Source organism: Drosophila arizonae, chromosome 2 (assembly GCF_054131065.1).
Source record: "Drosophila arizonae isolate 15081-1271.41 chromosome 2, UAZ_ARI_1.0, whole genome shotgun sequence".
Classification (NCBI taxonomy): Eukaryota; Metazoa; Arthropoda; class Insecta; order Diptera; family Drosophilidae; genus Drosophila; species Drosophila arizonae.
This window is the reverse complement of record NC_142922.1, coordinates 14,263,478-14,282,031: the sequence shown is the minus strand read 5'-3', so window position 1 is coordinate 14,282,031 and position 18,554 is coordinate 14,263,478. Positions and strand designations below refer to the sequence as shown.

The window sequence follows — 18,554 nt, the reverse complement described above, 5'->3', positions numbered from 1 at the left end:
ACGCCTCACATAAATTTCCAGGTGTGTGTGCTGGACATGAGAGACGAAAAGCTGCGACGGGGCTATAAAACCGACTCGGCAACTCGGGCGCCCAGCATTTTAACGTTTATCGGCTGGCCAAAAGTATCTACCTAAGCGACGACGGTCTCAAAATAAATAAAACTGTTTAAGTTTTTCTATATCAGAAGTAGAGTCGGAGCATTGCGGAAGTGTTATACAAACGGCCACAAAATGAAACTGCAACTAGTCGCGGTAAGTTCGAAAAATATCAACATAAAACACATTGAGTGCAGGATTAAATACAAGTGTTCACTTTGGAAAACTCACTCACTTACTCAAAACTGCAATAGTCCGGTTGCATGTGTGCAGGGGAACACCCAAGGTCGTTTGGTTTGAGGCTTAAGATCTCGATCTCCATCTCTGAGCACCGATTGAGACATTGGCGTTTTTATTTGCATTTAATAGAAAGTCTATGAGTGTACTTGTAGCTCAATGCAATGCAGTTCGCAATTAAATATGACCAATTGGCATTTCGTTCGCCGATCATAAAAAGTCAAACAGCAAACGCAACACAAATCCCCGATATCATAAATATGCGATTCAATCATTAACAATTGTCTATTTTTATGGGTACCGAAGAATTTCAATTGAAAAAATTGGTTAACCAAGCCCTCAGGTCACAGATTAAACGAGTTTTTTTCGGCTTTGTCTCCGCCCCATTGAATGACGGCAGTGTGCCAACATTTTTTAAAGCAACCCAATAATGTTCAGTGGCTATAAGCGCAGTCAGCATTATCTTTGCAATTTGCCTCAGAGTCTGCATAGATAAAGTGCTTAGTAATAAATATTTATTGGTTTATTTATAAATATTACCATGAATCCTGTTGGGGAAAGTAACAAAAAATTAGTGAGATTTTGAGATATATTAACATACAAATACCAAATCAGATATATACAAATATTACCAATTATCATAGATTGCGAAACTTTTTTAAAGCCTTAAATAACCATTTCTAATAGGATTTTAATGTTACTGATTGATTGCTTGACTTGTGGGGCTTGTCAAAAAATTTGGCCATAGCTTGGACTAATGAGTTTTCAAATATAAAAACAACTTAATAACAGTAAAAATCAGAGCAATAGTTTTCGGCAAATTGTTTGGGCATTTTAAGAGCAGTTTTATATGATTCAACAGAAAATTGATCACGGCATATTTTACGGTGGCTTGGATTATGTATCTCAAGGTCGCTTTGGCCCGGCTCACTTGCATTGGCATAGTCCGCGAGCCACTGACCAAGTTATTTGAGATTCAGCTCAACGCACTCAAGTCGCAAGTTGCACACATTTAATGCAAATTTTTGGCACGCATACACCCATACGCATACACACACACATTTTGTAGATGCAGCTACTCCAACACAACTTGAAATGCTTTTCGGATAGTCTGCTCCATAACACAATTGGGCGTAGTGTGTTACGTAATACACGAGTACGCTGCACACTCATAGCTGCATACATATATTTATATATGTATAAGCATATATTTGTATACAAGTATATATGTATAAGCATAAATAAAGCGTTATATATCTGAGCTCTGAAAGTGCACTGACAACTATTTCCAGTCGAGTGAGAGATACGTTCAAGAAATCTCTGTTGAATGCAGTAAAGTTTTTCGGTGTTTTCGTTCCCTTTCGGTCAATAACCCGCTCAGTTGTAACCAAGGCCAAGAGTCCTTTACCTGCTTATTATTGCTAATGAGCCATCATCCAATCAACATCGTCTTCCTCTGTCATCGCACTCGAATGAGAGCGCAGACTACGCCCACATGACTTTAGCTAGGGTTTGGCTCAAAATTAAAAAATAAGAAGAAAATCAAGAAATATTTTGTTTTCGGTTTCCTTGAACCACCTCGTTAAGGTGCAGCCATAAAAACTAATTAAATTAAATCAAGTTCCCAAGCAGCAAAAAATACTCGCATAGTTGCAAGTATTTGCAAAAGCGTGTAAAGCGAGCTCGATTTTCTATTTCTCTCCCTCACTCTCATTTACTTTTGTTCATATTATAACGGCTTGCCAAATAGTTCACTTGACCAGGTAGAGTTGGGCAGCCAGCCAAGCTGCAGTTGGTCATTGGAATGTTTAGCTTGAATGCCCACAAAACAACGCCAAGCAGCACCCCGCTGGCCAAGAAAGCTAAGCAAATCGAGCTAAGAAAACCAAAATCAAAACCAACAAAAAATAACTACTCACTTATTTATACAACAATATTTGTAGACTGAATGCATAATACAAATTTGCATAAGCTGAAGTCACTATGCCTTTAATTAAGTAGCAAAGCGTAAAGTACAATAACTATACCTATATATGAATGAACATAGTTTACAATTTGTATAAACTACTAATACAAATGGATAATAGGGAAAATACTAAATTGAGAACAGCAAATCAAATTCAAACTAAATTGATCTGATGTTATAAAAATACTTAAATATTAGTCGAATTTATTTACGACAACCTGTAACCCAAGTTAGCCATCTACAACAAACAAATGTACCAATGTAGATAATACTAAACTATTAGTTTGTAGTGATATCAAGGATATGTATATATTTCATAAAATATTACTTCATATATCCAAAGGCAAATAATCAATGTAATTGGTCTAACGCATTTTGATTTGATAACAAGCCTAAACTAAACCAGTTTTCAAAGGCCGTGTTACAGATTTTATTCAAAGTCAAATACATAAAAATATATTAAAAATTTTTAGTTCATAACGATTTTGTACTATATACAGCGAAATGTTCTTAAAGCACAGTTCGTATAAAATCGAATCTTTCAGTCGCTTGATAGATCTATTTAACGTTGTGTCTACCCATGTGAAATGTGGCACAAAAATTCCAATCGAAAGCAAAAGTGGTGTAGCTGCTGTGGGCTTTGTTAACCTAGCGCGCGGACCATAACCCGTGTCACTGATCTCGATCGCAATTAAAGCGGCACCTAATTAAAAATTAACTCAAAACATTGACTCAACGACTGGTATTTTGGAAAGTATTCGAGTTCGCAATGGACGACTTCCATTGATTTGGCGGCCACTTGTCCTAGACACTGACTTCTTTTTATTTGTCTGTGTACCGGAAACTCGGCGTGCTTGAGCTCAAATGGTTTCCACATGCCACGGAAAAATTCGCATAACTAACTCTGTGGAGTTTTTTCTTTTGCCAGTTTGTGCCACTTTAGGCTGCCGCCAACTGCTGAGGCATGCAAATTACGCAATCCGGCCAGAGACGCCGATAACAACAACAGCGGCAACCAATATTTTCTGTTGTTGTTGTTGTAGGTGACGGTGGTTGGTGGTACTGGCGATGGTGGTTGTTGTTATGATCGATCGAACCAGCGAGGCGGGCGAGCAATTTCTGCGATTTGCTTTATGTTCCACATTTGTTGCTATTGCAGTTACTTACTCCTGTTGTTGTTGTTGTTGCCGTCACAGCGTTACAATTACAAATTGTTGTTGTAACACTTAAGCGGCATATAAATGTAAACCAGTTTGTTTATGGCGACAGCGGCTTAAGAAGTGCACGACAAGCACAAAGTCAAACGTTATGCCTCGTACATTTGTGGAACGTATGTGGAGCATATGTGGAGCATACGTTTCGTAAAAATACCCGTTGCTGATTAAGTACGCACAGCTAATTAGAAGCGTGGCCAAAAGAAATCAAAAGTTGAAGCAACCGCAACAGTTTCAACAGACCACGCCTTTTATAGCCCTGCCTCAATTCCACTAATAAACTCTTACGATTTGCAGCTGTTGTGCAGCGTCGTTGTCTTGGCACAAGCCCAAAACTATCCACCACGGCTGAGCATTCCGGGCGCAATCCCCGTGCCAGCGCCAATACCTCAGCGCCAACAAGTGCTGCGAGTGCGTCGACCTGGCGTGACGCTGCGTCAACAACAGCAGCAGCAACAGCACTTGCCCGCTGTTACGCAGCGCATTCTACTGGAGGAGCGACCCGTTACAGAGCCCGCTGAGGATGAGCAGCCGGACGCATTCCTGCCCAATCTGCTGCGCGAACAGCAGCTAGCCCAGGCACAGCAATCGCAGTTCCAGCAGGCTGCCGCAGCCTTTCTGAGTGGCCAGCAACCCGTGGAGACATCCACTCCTGTGCAGCAGCTGCTCCAGCATGAGGACACGCAGCCGACTGCAATATTGCCAGCGCCACGCTTTTCGGAACGTCCTGCTGCAGCCACGCCCATCAACCGGCCATCTTTCAATGACTTTGGCATTGGACGCTTCGAAAACTCTCAGCGCTTCGATTTGTCGCGTCCAACACCCACTGCTACGGCGGCACCACCTCCACCCCAACGTGTCGCAGTCATACGCACGAGACCTGCGGCTGCAGTGCGTCCCGAGCCAGCACCTGTCTCTGTACAGCGTCCAAGACCAAAGCCTATTCAGCCACGCCCTCTTATCGATCAGAATCAGCTACAGGATGAACAGAACGCGCAACAGCAGCGTCGCCAACGTCCCGTCGCCCAAACCATACGCAAGTGGCGCGATGAGAACGAGGATGGGTCCATCACATGGGGCTATGAGAACGACGACGGCTCCTTTAAGGAGGAACTCATTGGCACCGACTGCATAACCAAGTGAGTGGTGAATCAGAAATTAATGAAATCAAATATATATCAATATGTCTATGCAGGGGTACCTATGGCTACATTGATCCCGATGGCAACAAACGGGAGTACAACTATGAGACGGGAATCAAATGCGATCCCAATGCGCGCAATAATGAGGAGGATCTACAGGAGAACGGCTTCATCAATTACGAAGAAAATCGCGCTGTGTTGCCCAACGGCTTGGAAATCGATATGTCACAGCTAGGAAAGAAGAAGTCCAAGCGTCCCAACAGTATCTACAGGAACTAAGCGCACGCACGATTCCAAACTCCAATTAGCTGTTTAAGTCAATGAGCTCTTAAGTCGTCGCCTTAATTGTACTAATCTGTAATTACGTCTGTACTTTATTATTATCGTGTGTAAAGTTTAAAGTGAGAAATTATATGAATAGCCTGTAAAATTCGTCAACTTAATACGGGCGCTGACGTCGCGTTGGCGGCATGCGATTTGGAGGCGTTATGGATATATCCAGGAAATCACCAATGCTGAACTTTGCCTGAGCAAGCGTCTTGTTGTCATCGATGCCCTTCTGGCCTGTACAGGTTACACCAATTTCGCGCATTTGAAAGTGATTATTGCGATAATTGGGAAACACAATAGCAAAGTCAAAGTAGGTGCCCTTTTTCCGCGTATCTGGATTCACGTCTCGCACAAGCGAGGTGAGCTCATGCAGCGTCGCATCCTGCCAGGTGTAGATTTGCAGCTCGTTGGTGGGAACGTTGCCGTACATGTACTCCGAGACAGAATGATGCCGGCCCGTGGAACAGAATACCCGCAGCAGCAGCGGGCAGGTCTGCAATGACAGCAAGAAGAGGAAGCATATTAACCGAAATAGCCGGCATTCGCGTTCGCCATATGGTAGTTGTGACAAACCTTCTCGCGATCGATTTGCTTGACCTGCGTCTTTTCCTCCACAATCATTGATTCAACATTGGCCATGTTGTTGTATTGTATCTATTTTTTAATTGAATTATTTATAAACGCTACTGTTGAAAACAAATATGAATTAAACGCACCACCAAATAATAACAACTAGTGGTGGGGCACTCTATGTAACTGCTAGCAAGTAACGGTTACGTGACACATCACTAAATACTCCAAATAAATATTTATACCTGATTTATGCACGAATTTCAACTTTCGCATAGGTAACAATTTTAAAATTAAATTAAAATCTAGTAAATAATTTAAGTAGATTTTATGAATTATGTATATCTTTCAGCAATTAATCAAGTAGCATACGCTATGCAATGAAGTTGGCTGCACTGTGTCAGCTGTTAAACCAATTTGGTATTTTTGAAAAGTAATACCGTATTTGAAGTGCATTATTAGTATATTTGAAGAAGCCGACCTTCTGGCTACACTGGAATTAACACAAATATTATTGAAGCGAAAATTGTGGGGAGCGGTTGTGTCGCGTTCTGACTGTCGGAAAGTCAAATTGTGTTAAGCAGATGCCTAAAAGCAAAACTGATTTGCTTTTGCATTATACACTAAATAATCTCGGCCACGATATCCGCCAGAATTAACATTAAAACACACCATTGACTGTTTCGGATCGTTCTCAAATTTCGCTGAATAGATAACAACATAAACAAAATTTGTCGGCGTTTTTGGCGTCAGTTTTCTGAAGTAGTTTACAAACGGTAAGTAAGTGGATTATTTATTTATTTTTAATGCTGACGAACACAATTCGTGAGAATCGCAATTCCAATTTGCTTATGTAATGCATATACCAAGGCGGCGTCTATAGATGCAAGTTTTTTATGTTCGGATATGTATGGGTGTGCATAAATGTGTATACGTATAAGTGTATGTGTTTGTATAAAAATGTTTTGCTTTCGCTTTTGTTTGCTCACGTTTTGTTTATAAACATTGAAACTGTCGGCCATTGCCGCACTGCTGCAAATTCAATTTATTCGTATTACAGCATACGCGTAGCATTTTCACTGCAACGTAATTAAAACCGGAGCAGCCTTCCCCTTTGCCACATTTTCGCTATATGCCACTTGCCACAAATTCTCGCCCCTATTAAAACTGGCACATTTCGAAGGGCAGAGGAAATTTGTTGTGACGCTTCTGATAAATTGCGCGTTTATACCCTGAAACCATTTAAATTGTGATATCAAGGTATAATGGTTTTGGTAAAATGTATGTAACAGGCATATATGATCAGAGGATGGAATGGGTCGATTTAGCCCGACTTATACAACTTTGATATTTGTTATATTTTTGGTGCCGGTCCCAAGGGTTTAAAGTACTAAAGAGTTCTGGTTTGACAAGTACAGATACTCGAATGTTTTCACCACATTCTAAATGTCGGATCCGGACAGTCCATCTACAATGAATTCTATAAGATGTCCTAAATTGCAGTCCAAGCGCAATCGCTGCCTAAACTGCGCAGTTAGCGGAGCGCGTGCGAATGTGTGTATGAGTATGAGTGTGTTGCTTCTTCTATGTGCAGAAAATAAACGAAAAATTATTGAAATATCAGTTCTTCAACAAGTGCAGGGAATCTCGTAGTAGTGATAGTAACCATACTGATTTGCAACTATATTATTATTCATTTGATTTAGCCATCTGTATTATGAGATTACTCGTATTGCCTGATAATATATTTTGTTAAATATATATATCTATATATATAATTCAGGAATAAACATTATATTTACATCCTATATTATAGCTTGTACGTCATTTGACTACAATACGTATAATAATACATTGAAAATATATATTTAAGATTGCCCATTCGCTTTTATTTACATATTTCTGTATAATTGTTGTTATTATAAAAAGTGTATGGGAAGTTCGACATTTCACACTCCAAATCTGCCTTTTCCATGACACTCTTATTTGCGTGGGTGCGAATACATTAATACCCTACACATAACAGTATTGAGAGGTATTATGTCTCTATAGTCATTAATTTGCAGCGACGCACAACGGCGATGCGCCTTAGAATTCTAGCAACATAATATTTTGTAATCCTAATCAAGCGAGCTCCGATATTATTTATTTCCGTCGAATTCCATCTCATGATTAAACTATATAAATCAGTAAAAATTGTATAAATATTTTTAATGTATTTTACATATAAAAATATTATTATAATTCATAATAGGGTATTTTGTAGTTTAGATCAAAGCACTGTAAATTTTTTGCTAGTTGTTTGTGCCCATATGTAAATTTGTTTGCTTTATTGAATTTCCTGCCCATGTCTGTTGGCCATCAGCTGGCGTGTCCATCTTGCATATCGCATCTTTATGTTGAGGAAGGGGTTCCTTCAGCCATGACCGTGACTGGCAGCCTGTAACCCCAAACACCTATCACAATTGCCGCCCTCTGTGCTGCCTCGTGAATTCTACACACAAAGGCGTCCTTGTCTGGAGATGTGGTTCAGCTATAGTTGTAGTTGTTGTTCTAGCAGTTGGTGCTACTGCTACTGGTTGCTTGAAAATTTTAATTGCTTTGGGCAGCGCATACAGCGTCCATTGCCGTTCCGTCCTCGCTGTAACAAATTCCCTTAGCAGCACAAGAATCAGAAAATGAAAATTGCTGAGTCGAAACCGAGTGAAAGCAGAGAAGGCAAAAGCAATAAATTCTCAAATGCAAATAAAAATCGGCTCTTGTGCAAATATTTTTATATATTTTGTTGCCTTTCTCTCTTTCTGTGTCTCTCTCTTAGTCTCCTTCGCGATTGCTATGGGCGTTGCCGTAGACATTGCCTCCAAGCAGACACACACACACACACCTATATCACACACGCACTGTAACAGCGCATCTTGCCAAGCTCGACCTTGGTTTCTATAGCGACCTTTGTCTGGCCACGGGACAGTGGCCGCTTGGAAGCCTTTGACTGTCACCAATTTGGCTCCCAGACATCGCCTTAACAACTTGTCTTGGCTATCATAAAAATTAGCTAAATATAAAAAGAATGCTCTGGCCAAACAGCCCTTACGTAAATACTTTTACTTAATTACTTTAAATCCAGTTATTGGTATTTGCTAAAATCTTTGCAATTACGCCTTCCTTCATTTATTAACTCATTTGCTATCAAAATTATACAAATATTTTAATCACGTCATAATTTCATTTTCAACTTTTAGGACTTAATGTTAAGTAGGATGAAAAACCCGTGCAATAGTATTTGAGCGCAGCTGAAAACTTAAAGAAAGAGGTTAGTTTAAGTACATTAACAGCTTACACTGGCGTTTGATTTGCAATTTAGCTTAACAAATGCAGATTCAGAGTTTTTTTTTTTCAAATGCTATTTATATTTATTATAGACTTAATTTTCCACTCGCTACGATTTACTTACATATATATATTTTGTCATTAAATTGGCCACGATTCGATCCGAATGACACAGATAATATCTTTCTTTTTTTTTTCTTTTTGTAATACCATTTCGATAACATAAGGGGAAATCGAAAGTCTTTGGTATTTTGATAAAGGCGGCCAATGGGCGTGTCTCTATGTCTGCATATGTATTCGTACATATGTGGGTACACAGAGTATACGTAGTATTTTCATAGTTTGCGTCGATGCTGACGCAAAAAATATGAAGAGTTTTAAAATAAATCAACTCATTGTTCTTGTTTTCATATCAGTTGGCCATTTGAACGCGTCTTTGGCTATTTTTAAATTGCGTTCACTTTTCTCTTTCGCTATTTATGCATACCCTGTAAATATTAACTTTTAGAGATAGAGGTATAGTTGATTAAATTATAATACATTATTATTAGGCAGCTAACTCTATGGAAAATTTAAAGTGAATTCTACAAAAATATGTTAGATACATTTATCCCAGTTTAATTAACATTTTGAATGATCCATACAGAGTATCTAGCAGTCACTCACTCACAACTCGAGTCTTTCGCCATACACTGCTCTTGGCACTTGACGAATTGAACATGGGCCTGCTCTTTCGTCAATCGGTTAGTTTCGAGACTAAGACTGGGTGACTGCGTTGCAATTGAACAGACGTCAGAGCGCGCGAGTGGAATAGCTCGCTGAGCACAATGGAATCAGTGTGCTGATTGGCATTGTCGACGCCTTGACTTGAGTTGAAGCATACCTAGTTGGGGCATAAATACTGGCAACACAATGCCTCTTTATGTGTGTACGTCTCAATTAACGATAATAACAACTGTTAATTGTTATCAGTTTAGTCGGTAACTGGGGACAACTTGTCGACATCAGCTGCAACCGGGTTCATTTGGTGCGTCAACGCCGGGCTATCAATGATAAGCGCCGGGCAATGACGACCACCACGGCAATGAATTACGATTTAGCTGAACAGAACGTGCTTAACAAGCTATCCCCAAATTAACCCCTGCACTAATACCCTTGCAGATGGCTAAAATTATGCTTTTCAATAATAATAGGCACCTATAAATACAAAATTGATATACAAATAGTTATTAGAGGATATTTAAGTCTATATATTGAACTTAAGGCAATTTCCACATATATGCTAAATCAAGTTTACGAAAGTCAACCATACTCAAAATTTCTATTATATCAATTATAGCAATCGTCTGAAAATTGAATGAAAGACTGTATGACAATGTGAACCTCAAATTATGAAAACAGCGACTTAAGTAGGAGCCTACACTCTACCTAAAGTATCAGTTTATGTATACCATCCATAATCATCTATGATTTATGTTTTCATATTTTAAATAATTTTTGATTTTCGGGTTATTATTATCATTTGATATATATTAATTCATTCACTATGTATTAAAATTATTATTTAAAGGGGCTGATGATTAATTACATTTTTGCTATCGTGCTTTGTACGCAGGATTATTTTATATTAAATTCCTTCTACTCCATATTTATAATTCATTTAGCAGCTAACTCCCTATTCGGATTTGGCAACACATGTCGCATTCGGCTACATTTTGCATAAGTTGATGAAACTATTTTAGCGGCAGCTTTGGCATGCCATCAGTTGTTACTGACAGCCAGCAACAAAAGGGCCTGTCTGCAAAAATGTGTCAGAAACCCAAGGCTATGCTCGATAACCATCGAAAGTTGTGAGCATATCTAGTTGTTAGATGGGGTGATGGGTGGCTGTCATTTGTGTGGGTCCCGAAATATTCCCCCGAAGCCAGCGCTCAATGTCAGGAGTTTCATGTTAAAGATGTTGAATGAAGAAATGACGTATTTACAAGCTATTAATAAATTGTTAAAGCTTCTTCAGAATTAATCTATTTAATTATTCATTTCCCGAAATCAACCTTAAAAGGACTTTCGGAGTAACTGTATATGGCTTACGCTTTACATTCGAGAATTGAAACTTCTCTTGTTACCCAAAGAAAATCTACGTTGGGCTTTTAACAAAATTTAAATAAAAAGCGCAAAGCCAACTCTGAATATGCATTTAAATGTGTTGCGGTTTGATCGGTGCTTTATAATTTTAAACGAACTGATGTTTTTGAGCTCATTTAAGACTTACTTTCAAATTGAATAAATATGTTTATAAGAATTCTTTAACCATACGTCATTTATGGCCGCCAGCAGTTGCTGCTTTTGATATGCCGCAATTTTCAATTAATTATTCTCCTATATGCCACCGCTCAGATGCTAAAAATGTGTGTAACGTAGTTGCCTTCTATTTACCAACAATCTGAAACCCGGACTGCTGCTGAGAGCACCAGAGTAAGCTCTCATAACTGTCAAATGTCACATACTCAACTGAAAGGTTGCTTGGCGCTTTAACCCCACAGGTTGTGTCTATTAAAGCTGTGCGCTAACATATTCTTGCCAGCAAAAAAATTGATCATATAACAAATCAAATTATATGAATCCAATCGATTTAATCAAATTTATATAAAATCCCCATACATCAAATTAAAAATTCCCATATATCAAATTATAAATTTATAAAGACTTCAATGCGAAAACTAAAAAATTTTAAAACATCATGTTTTTGCCTGTAACTAACAATAGTTGATCTTATGATTGTGGAATCGTAATTACACACTGAGCTTCTATTATTAGGTAATTAATTTCAATATTGTTCATCTATTTGAATACATGGAATGCAGCAATTTTGTTGGATTGCCTGCTTATCGGCGTGTAAACGATTTTATTAACAGCTTGTGCCTGAATGTGTCGGGTAATTACAAAAGCTGCCATTGTCATGACGGGCGAAAGCATTGAGCCAGCAGAAATTGAAGCTGTGCGATTCTGAGGCAGCTTTGAAGCAGCCAGCGACAGGCTAGCAGCAATACGCCATCAATGTTAAAGGTCACAATGCCGCAACAATCCATGCTGCGGAGGCTATTCTAGTACACCCAGAGCCACCCAGCCAACCACACACGCTCGATTTAATCGCATGCGGGCATCGGGCATAGATACAAATATAGTTTCGTAGGGATGACTGTTAACGTTACATACGTGTAATATATGAACATATATATATTGATACTTGGTGAATTATGTGTGTGTGTGCACTTCGTGATGAGTGGGCAGCGTGGGGCCGAACCCGCGATAACTGACGATGCGGGAGGCAACTGTCAAATGGATTAAGGGATTACCTTTAATTAGTCAACCAAATGCGAAAAAGTGTTAAAAAAAAAAAAGCAACAACAACAATAATATACTTCAATGAATTGACAACAGGATAGGGTTAAAACTGTGTTTGCAAATTCAGCTGAATGTTTGAATGCAGTGAAAGCCTTCCATTGATAAGAAATCCGTGGCATTTGTAGCATGTGACATGCCCACACGCCAATCACACACAAGCGGAAGCCTTCCACCCTATTGAAGCTCCTTAGTACATACAGAAAATTGTGCATACGCAGTGTGTACACACGCATGACTATGTGCAGGCACATATCCACTTACATGTATTGTGTGGTTACATGTATTGGTGCATTATGACACAGTGTTCGGTTCACCTTTATAAACAATTACCGAACCGGCTGCCGCCGACACTTGCAACCAGCTGGGTGGCAGCCTGGCAAGCTGCACGCGTCATATGATGCTCAATTAAATTATATATAGAGTGTTATAAAAAGCATTGCAGACTTTTAGGTGGGCGTTTCGCATACTAGATACATAAATAGCTCGAGCTGTGGGTGTTGCTCGCTTTCGCTTTTGCTTTTGCTGTTTCTTGAAAAGCTTAAGGCTTTACATTATTCATGCAACCGTAGAAAGGGAATGCTGTTAATAAAAATAATCTGCTGTCTTGATACATTACAGTATAGAAGGAGTAAATCGCATTTTATTTAAAAGCATAAAACTGCAACAATTTTGAGTCTAAAATAAATAAAATAAGTAAAACTAAGAACTGCGTAATTCGTAAATTTTTTGCATTGGGTTGGACAGATGGAAATCGGAACATGGGTCAGACGCATTGAATGCGACCTAATCAACATTCAGAAACTTTTAATTAAATATTGAACTGTGCATGCTTCAATTGCAAAAACAAGCCCACACATGAATCATGTATCGAATAAATGTGCGTGGCAAGCATACGAGCATACGTGGCACATATGAATACCGTGTGCAGGTTCAGTTTCGAATTGGTTGGTTGAAATCAAATTAGATTATCCCACGCATTGGCAATGAAACATGTTCTGTTTTTCTCCTGAAGGTCAGGCGAAGGGCGACGGAAATGACAGACTACAGTGAACTTTCAGTTGCAATTGCACTCTCTCTGATTAACTATTAGCAGACACGCTCTCATCAGGACTTGATTGTATTTTCAAGTGGAATCCAATTAAGTTAGTTCTAAGTCTTATTTAAAGCTCTATGAATTTGCCATAGTTACAAGAACTTATAAGCCAAAGACAAAAATAGCAATAAAGTTATGCTTCAAACGTTGAAATGAATGTGTTTAGCTTTGGTAAAATTCAAAGGTCAAGCTTGACCGAGCTGCTTCAACTCTCACCGGCTGTTGCATTGTCTGCACTACCACGTTTGATCTATTTATGGCAATCAGAATACTTTTATTTTTTTTATTTTACAGAAATTCTCCGTACTTGTGTGCCAACATTTTAGCATACCAAGCTCTGCCAGGTTGACGCCCACTATGCAAACTAGGCGGAGGCTTCTTATAATTTGCTAGGGACCCACTTGATATAATAATGACAGCAATTATGAATGAGTGAAGGTCGCAGGATAACGAGCGTCGGCCAATTCATCATCATGTTGAGCCGCGCTGGACGTTGTTTTGTCTTTATTCGTTTATATATTTTAAGCCAGGCTTCCCGCATTTGCTTTTTATAGCTATGGCGCCTTTCCTAAGAGAAATTTGCTATTATTTTGGCATGCAAACAAATGATGACGTCCTCCAGGCAGCCACACAATTTGCATGCAAGCCGCTCGTTTACTAGAGAGTCCGCCCATCACCTCCCTCAGTTACTTGCATTTTTTGGTTTCCATTTACCTAGCAGTACGCTCACCTTCAGACTACAATTGAAACGTATTTCCAGCAGACCCATTCAGTAAAAGGCTCACTGAACGAAACTCAGCATAATAATGCATACGTCATGCGAACACAGAGAGAGCTTAACTTCCGCACGAGCAAGAACTTTATGGGTGTATGTGTGTGTATATGTTTCAATGTGTGTTTGTATATGTTTTTTAAGCAAATCAATCATCCAGAAATAGATCAACTCGTCGTAGTCGCCAGTGCCATCGACGTTGTCCTCGTTCTTGTGGACACGTTCAGGTCTGCTGCGTCGCTGTCGTCATTTGGGGCTACTGTTTGAATTTAGCCATTGTTTTTATTGTACTTCCTATCGCGCTCGTACTTTGCATCTGTGCGCCACGCTAAGCCAACGAAACGTGGCAACAATAAAAAAAAAAAAAAACAATACAAAACAAAACAAAACGCGAAAACAACAACCAAAGCTTTTCACTACGGGCGGTCACCGTGTCTTGTCCAGTGACAAGGATATTAGTCCGCTGAGCGTCCTAGAGCCCCGAGTCGCGCACTTTAAAGTCTGCGCTTGACAGTTGCCTTCGCCCTCAACCACGGGAATGTGTCAATTTGGCATAATAGCCCTGTCAATAGCTAGATAGCACATTGCCCATGTTCGTAATTGCATTTAAATTTAATGAAAAACAAACCACAAAAGTGCCAATCGCCAGCACATTTTCAATTAAATTATCCATTTGCAATTGCAGAGAATGAGTTAATGGCAGCTTAGATATGTTAATGGGAGCCTTAAAAAATTACGCGATTCCTATACTACATTTGGCTCAGTAGAAATAAAAGTTGAAATTATTTATAAAAAAAAAAAAAAAAACAGTGATTGAAATCCAATTATCAGCGAATGCAGGTATAATTCTTTTCTTTTCGTTTTGTGTTTCCCGAGTGATTGATTGATGACGCACAAACGAGCGAGTTATACAGTTATACATATTTATGTAACTAAAGTTAGGCGATGAGCCATAGTAGATGCTGGCTTGCGATTCGATATTTTATTTTTGTTAACCTTTAAATTTTAAATTGTTTGAAGTGTGTCTGAAAGTGAAGAGGTTTTCCTTCATAATTGCAATTAAATAAAATAAAAATGTAAAGCAATAGAAGTTGTTACCCCATTTCTTTTTAAATTCAAGTAAGACTATATTTTGTCCTGACTGATATTGTATCATTTTCAAACCCTGAGCCCATTAAAAATGGGAAAAATGGTTTTAATGGTTTTGTAAAAATCTATATGAGAATTTTATTGTGCCGTTTAATAATAATTATTACTGAATATCACAATATGGGAAACCACATTGACTACCTAGCTGTGAAGAAAACAATAAAATAGCAGTCATCTGTTGTAAGCTAATATTAACCAAATATTTAATCAAGCCACTGTGTAGACGCCTGGATATTTGTTCACTGTTGCTAGACGCTATATAAATAGACGGGCGCTCAGTCTGCAAGGAAGTAAGCATTTTATAGCATACAATTGAGCGCTAATCTAAAACTATGCTTGGCCCAAAATAGTAATAATCATAATAAAAGTGGGTAAAAGTTTCTTGGCTTCGTGTCGGCAAATTGAACCCAGTCACAGGTGCTGCCGTAAAGAACAACAACGAACCTAATAACATCAGCGCCTATGGCAGGGACGACGTCAAAGGCGACGACAACGAGGACGTCATTGTCCCCATGCCGTAGCTTTGTCGCGCCAACTTCGCTCATTTTCATTCATTCACAAAAATTCGCCAATGCTATTAATCACCCAGCCCCTCATTTAACCTATATTTAGGGTATATAGCATATATAGGATATATATATATATATAACAATAAAATCAAGAGCAGTTGTGAATCAACAGTGCGTCACCAAAGCGAGCTCACAGCAGTCGCTATTGATTGCCTTCACGTGGCGATACTTAAGTTTACTTCACCACCCCAATCCACATTTCTCGTCTTTTAGTTTTTCTTTTTTTTTTCCTTTTTTACTACTTTTCTTGTATTCTAAATATCTGAAGACACGTCTGTAGTTTTTTGGTCGTAAATATTTTGGAGCACTTGCTCCAACGGTGTTACATCAATGAGGTTTAGTAGTTAGCAATTAGGCAAATGTGGCTATTAACACGTTGGTTTAAAGGATTTGTTTCATTTCTTTAAGCGCATTTTTTCTGTGTGGCCACGCTTAACGAAAGAGTATCATTAGATAAATTAACATTAATTTGCAATTATAAAATAAAGGTGCTAATGATCTCTGTTGGCCATAGCCCACAGAAACCTTTATTTTGGTTAGACAATAATGAAAGGATGATTGCAGTCCTTAATTTGACTGTCAGGCTGAAAAAAAAAGTCAGGTTCGTTTCTTGGTTAACTTGTCTATTTTCCTTTGAAAGCAGAATATATATAATTGTTTTAGCAAAAGGCAGAGCTTCCTTCCACAAGTGAGCAGCGTAGTGTGGAGTGAGCTATAGATTTTTCAACTTGCCTTAACATACAGACTTCCGCTTTACTCTGACCTTGAGCAACGGAGATGCCTTTCTCTTCGCACACATAGTTGGAAATAGTTTGTCGAAACATCTTGCTCCTCACTTTACAACTCGTATGCGGACAAGCTTTGTAGATAGTTGAAATACTCACACTGACTTAAAGTTCTTTCTCGGTCTCTGTTACAGCCCAGCCATGTCCGACACGTCCAAGTCGAATAACAACGCAGCCAGCGCGGCGAGCGCAGATGGGGATGCCGGCAATGTCACACCAACGACGACACTACCACGCAGCAACCATAATAACAATAACAGCAGCAAATTAAAGTCAACGCAGAACAGCAGCGGCGGCGGAAGCATAGACAAACTGTCACCGGATCAGGATATTTATATAAACGCAGCCGACGGTCTGCCCAGTCAGCACCCGACGCTGCCGCCTGAAGCTGACGTGGACACCGATACGGAGCCGGAGGTGGATCCCGATTCGTTTGACGATCTGCCCACATCGATCATAGTGACCAACATACATTCGGAGGTGTTTGCTAATCCCGAGCTTAAACACGACATGGAGGAGCTGTTCCGTACCTTCAGCGAATCTGCCACTTTCCAGTGGCTGCGCAGCTTTCGCCGGCTGCGGGTGAACTATGACAATGCCGTTGCAGCGGCCAACGCGCGCATTAAACTGCACCAATACGAGTTTAACAAAAAGACGGTGATCACCTGCTACTTTGCTCAGCCGGTGACACCTGTTAACAACAAGAATCTACAGCCACCGGCGCCGGTCAAACAGTTCCTTATCTCTCCGCCCGCCTCACCACCAGCCGGCTGGGAGCCGCGCGAGGAAGGTGAGCCGTTGGTAAACCACGATCTGCTTGCTGCATTGGCCAGCTTGACGCCCGGCGAATCCCACGAGCTGCACCCACAGAGCGAGGATCAGCCAGCGATTATTGTGCACACCGCTGTGCTGCCCGAGGCCGGGAGCGTAGGCACTGCACTCCAGCCCAAAGCACCAATTGTACAAACCAAATGTCCGGAGCGCGCATAAGCGCCAAACTAAGAGCTTAACACGGAATGTTTGGCGGCATATGCAACAGCCGGCGCCAGCGTACCACAACCAATACTGAGCATCTATAGAGAACGAATGAGAGCTATGGCAAGCCAGATGACTGGACATTTGGCCATGGTGAATGGGCAGCACTGTGGGCAGCCTGGCGGTTGAGAGAATTTTTTGTAAATAATTTCTTAAAAAACAAAATTCGATTGTGATTAATTTACACGTAGCTATGTTTTATATTAAGTACTTGTACTCTCACGTTTGGAGCGTTTCAAGTTTCGGTTTCCCGTCTCCTTATGATTTGCTGCGAGCGTTGCCGTCGAGCATTTACAAACATTAGCTTATCTTAATGTACGCCAAGTGGAGCTGTTAACCACAATTGATTCTAGATGTGTTTGTTGTTTGCATACGAAATCGCGTTGTCTCTCTCTTGGTGTCTGTTTCTATTTGAATCGATGTGGCTATCCACAATATCTAAATGTACCTTCATGCTAAAAAGAAATATAACAAAATATGTTTGCAAGTAGCTGCAAAAAACGAATTTTTGCACACAAGATGACGAAGAAATCGCAAACGGAAATCCAGATATAAATCTATGTATATGTTCACTTATATATATATGTGTATATGTAAATGTTAATCTAATTGTAAGCCAGAGAGAATTCGGATATCTATATCTGATATTGAAATACGTATATATGTATACACATTAGCTACAATTCAAAAACAAGTAAATGAAAAATGAAATTATATTCAAATTCAAAATGAATGTTCTCAATTGTACCTAAAAACCAAAATCAAAAACCATTTTAAACAAAAAACAATACAAAGTCCTTTAATTGACGTGAGAAAATGTGAATTGCTTGCAATGTGGTTGCCATATGTTTGCCAGTTTTGCAG

At 39.5% G+C, this 18,554-nt stretch overlaps 3 protein-coding genes across 6 annotated transcripts; 2 read left to right on the top strand and 1 right to left on the bottom strand.

Moving 5' to 3' along the window:
• The first annotated feature begins 84 nt into the window (after positions 1-84).
• On the top strand, positions 85-5,085 carry LOC108608661 (uncharacterized). The gene is made up of 3 exons (XM_018000143.2): positions 85-252; positions 3,811-4,652; positions 4,709-5,085. Exons 1-3 carry the CDS (start codon positions 232-234, stop codon positions 4,932-4,934), a joined length of 1,089 nt encoding a protein of 362 aa, XP_017855632.1. The 5' UTR covers positions 85-231; the 3' UTR covers positions 4,935-5,085.
• Positions 4,997-5,946, bottom strand: Bin1 (histone deacetylase complex subunit SAP18). 3 transcript variants are annotated; one of them, XM_089463241.1, is made up of 3 exons: positions 5,801-5,946; positions 5,559-5,639; positions 4,997-5,478 (listed from the first exon to the last, which is right to left on the bottom strand). In XM_089463241.1, the coding sequence occupies exons 2-3, from the start codon at positions 5,622-5,624 to the stop codon at positions 5,095-5,097; spliced, it is 450 nt and encodes a 149-aa protein (XP_089319367.1). In that variant the 5' UTR covers positions 5,625-5,639; positions 5,801-5,946; the 3' UTR covers positions 4,997-5,094. The 3 variants fall into 3 exon arrangements, with proteins under 3 accessions (XP_089319367.1, XP_089319366.1, XP_017855635.1); XM_089463240.1 differs by having other exon boundaries at positions 5,702-5,918; XM_018000146.2 differs by lacking the exon at positions 5,801-5,946 and having other exon boundaries at positions 5,559-5,758.
• Positions 5,947-6,034: 88 nt separating this feature from the next.
• Positions 6,035-18,423, top strand: sra (RRM_RCAN_like domain containing protein Sra). 2 transcript variants are annotated; one of them, XM_089463237.1, is made up of 3 exons: positions 6,035-6,331; positions 8,795-8,865; positions 16,790-18,423. In XM_089463237.1, the coding sequence occupies exon 3, from the start codon at positions 16,797-16,799 to the stop codon at positions 17,643-17,645; it is 849 nt and encodes a 282-aa protein (XP_089319363.1). In that variant the 5' UTR covers positions 6,035-6,331; positions 8,795-8,865; positions 16,790-16,796; the 3' UTR covers positions 17,646-18,423. The 2 variants fall into 2 exon arrangements, with proteins under 2 accessions (XP_089319363.1, XP_089319362.1); XM_089463236.1 differs by lacking the exon at positions 8,795-8,865.
• The last annotated feature ends 131 nt before the right edge of the window (positions 18,424-18,554 follow it).

Bases quoted from the DNA above. Each gene is read 5' to 3' on its own strand.
- Bin1 (XM_089463241.1), bottom strand. From the start codon at position 5,624: ATGGCCAATGTTGAATCAATGATTGTGGAGGAAAAGACGCAGGTCAAG. The intron at 5,479-5,558 runs GTTTGTCACAAC...CTGTCATTGCAG, and splicing joins AGCAAATCGATCGCGAGAAG to ACCTGCCCGCTGCTGCTGCG.
- LOC108608661 (XM_018000143.2), top strand. From the start codon at position 232: ATGAAACTGCAACTAGTCGCG. The intron at 253-3,810 runs GTAAGTTCGAAA...TACGATTTGCAG, and splicing joins TGAAACTGCAACTAGTCGCG to CTGTTGTGCAGCGTCGTTGT. The intron at 4,653-4,708 runs GTGAGTGGTGAA...ATGTCTATGCAG, and splicing joins GGCACCGACTGCATAACCAA to GGGTACCTATGGCTACATTG.
- sra (XM_089463236.1), top strand. From the start codon at position 16,797: ATGTCCGACACGTCCAAGTCGAATAACAACGCAGCCAGCGCGGCGAGC.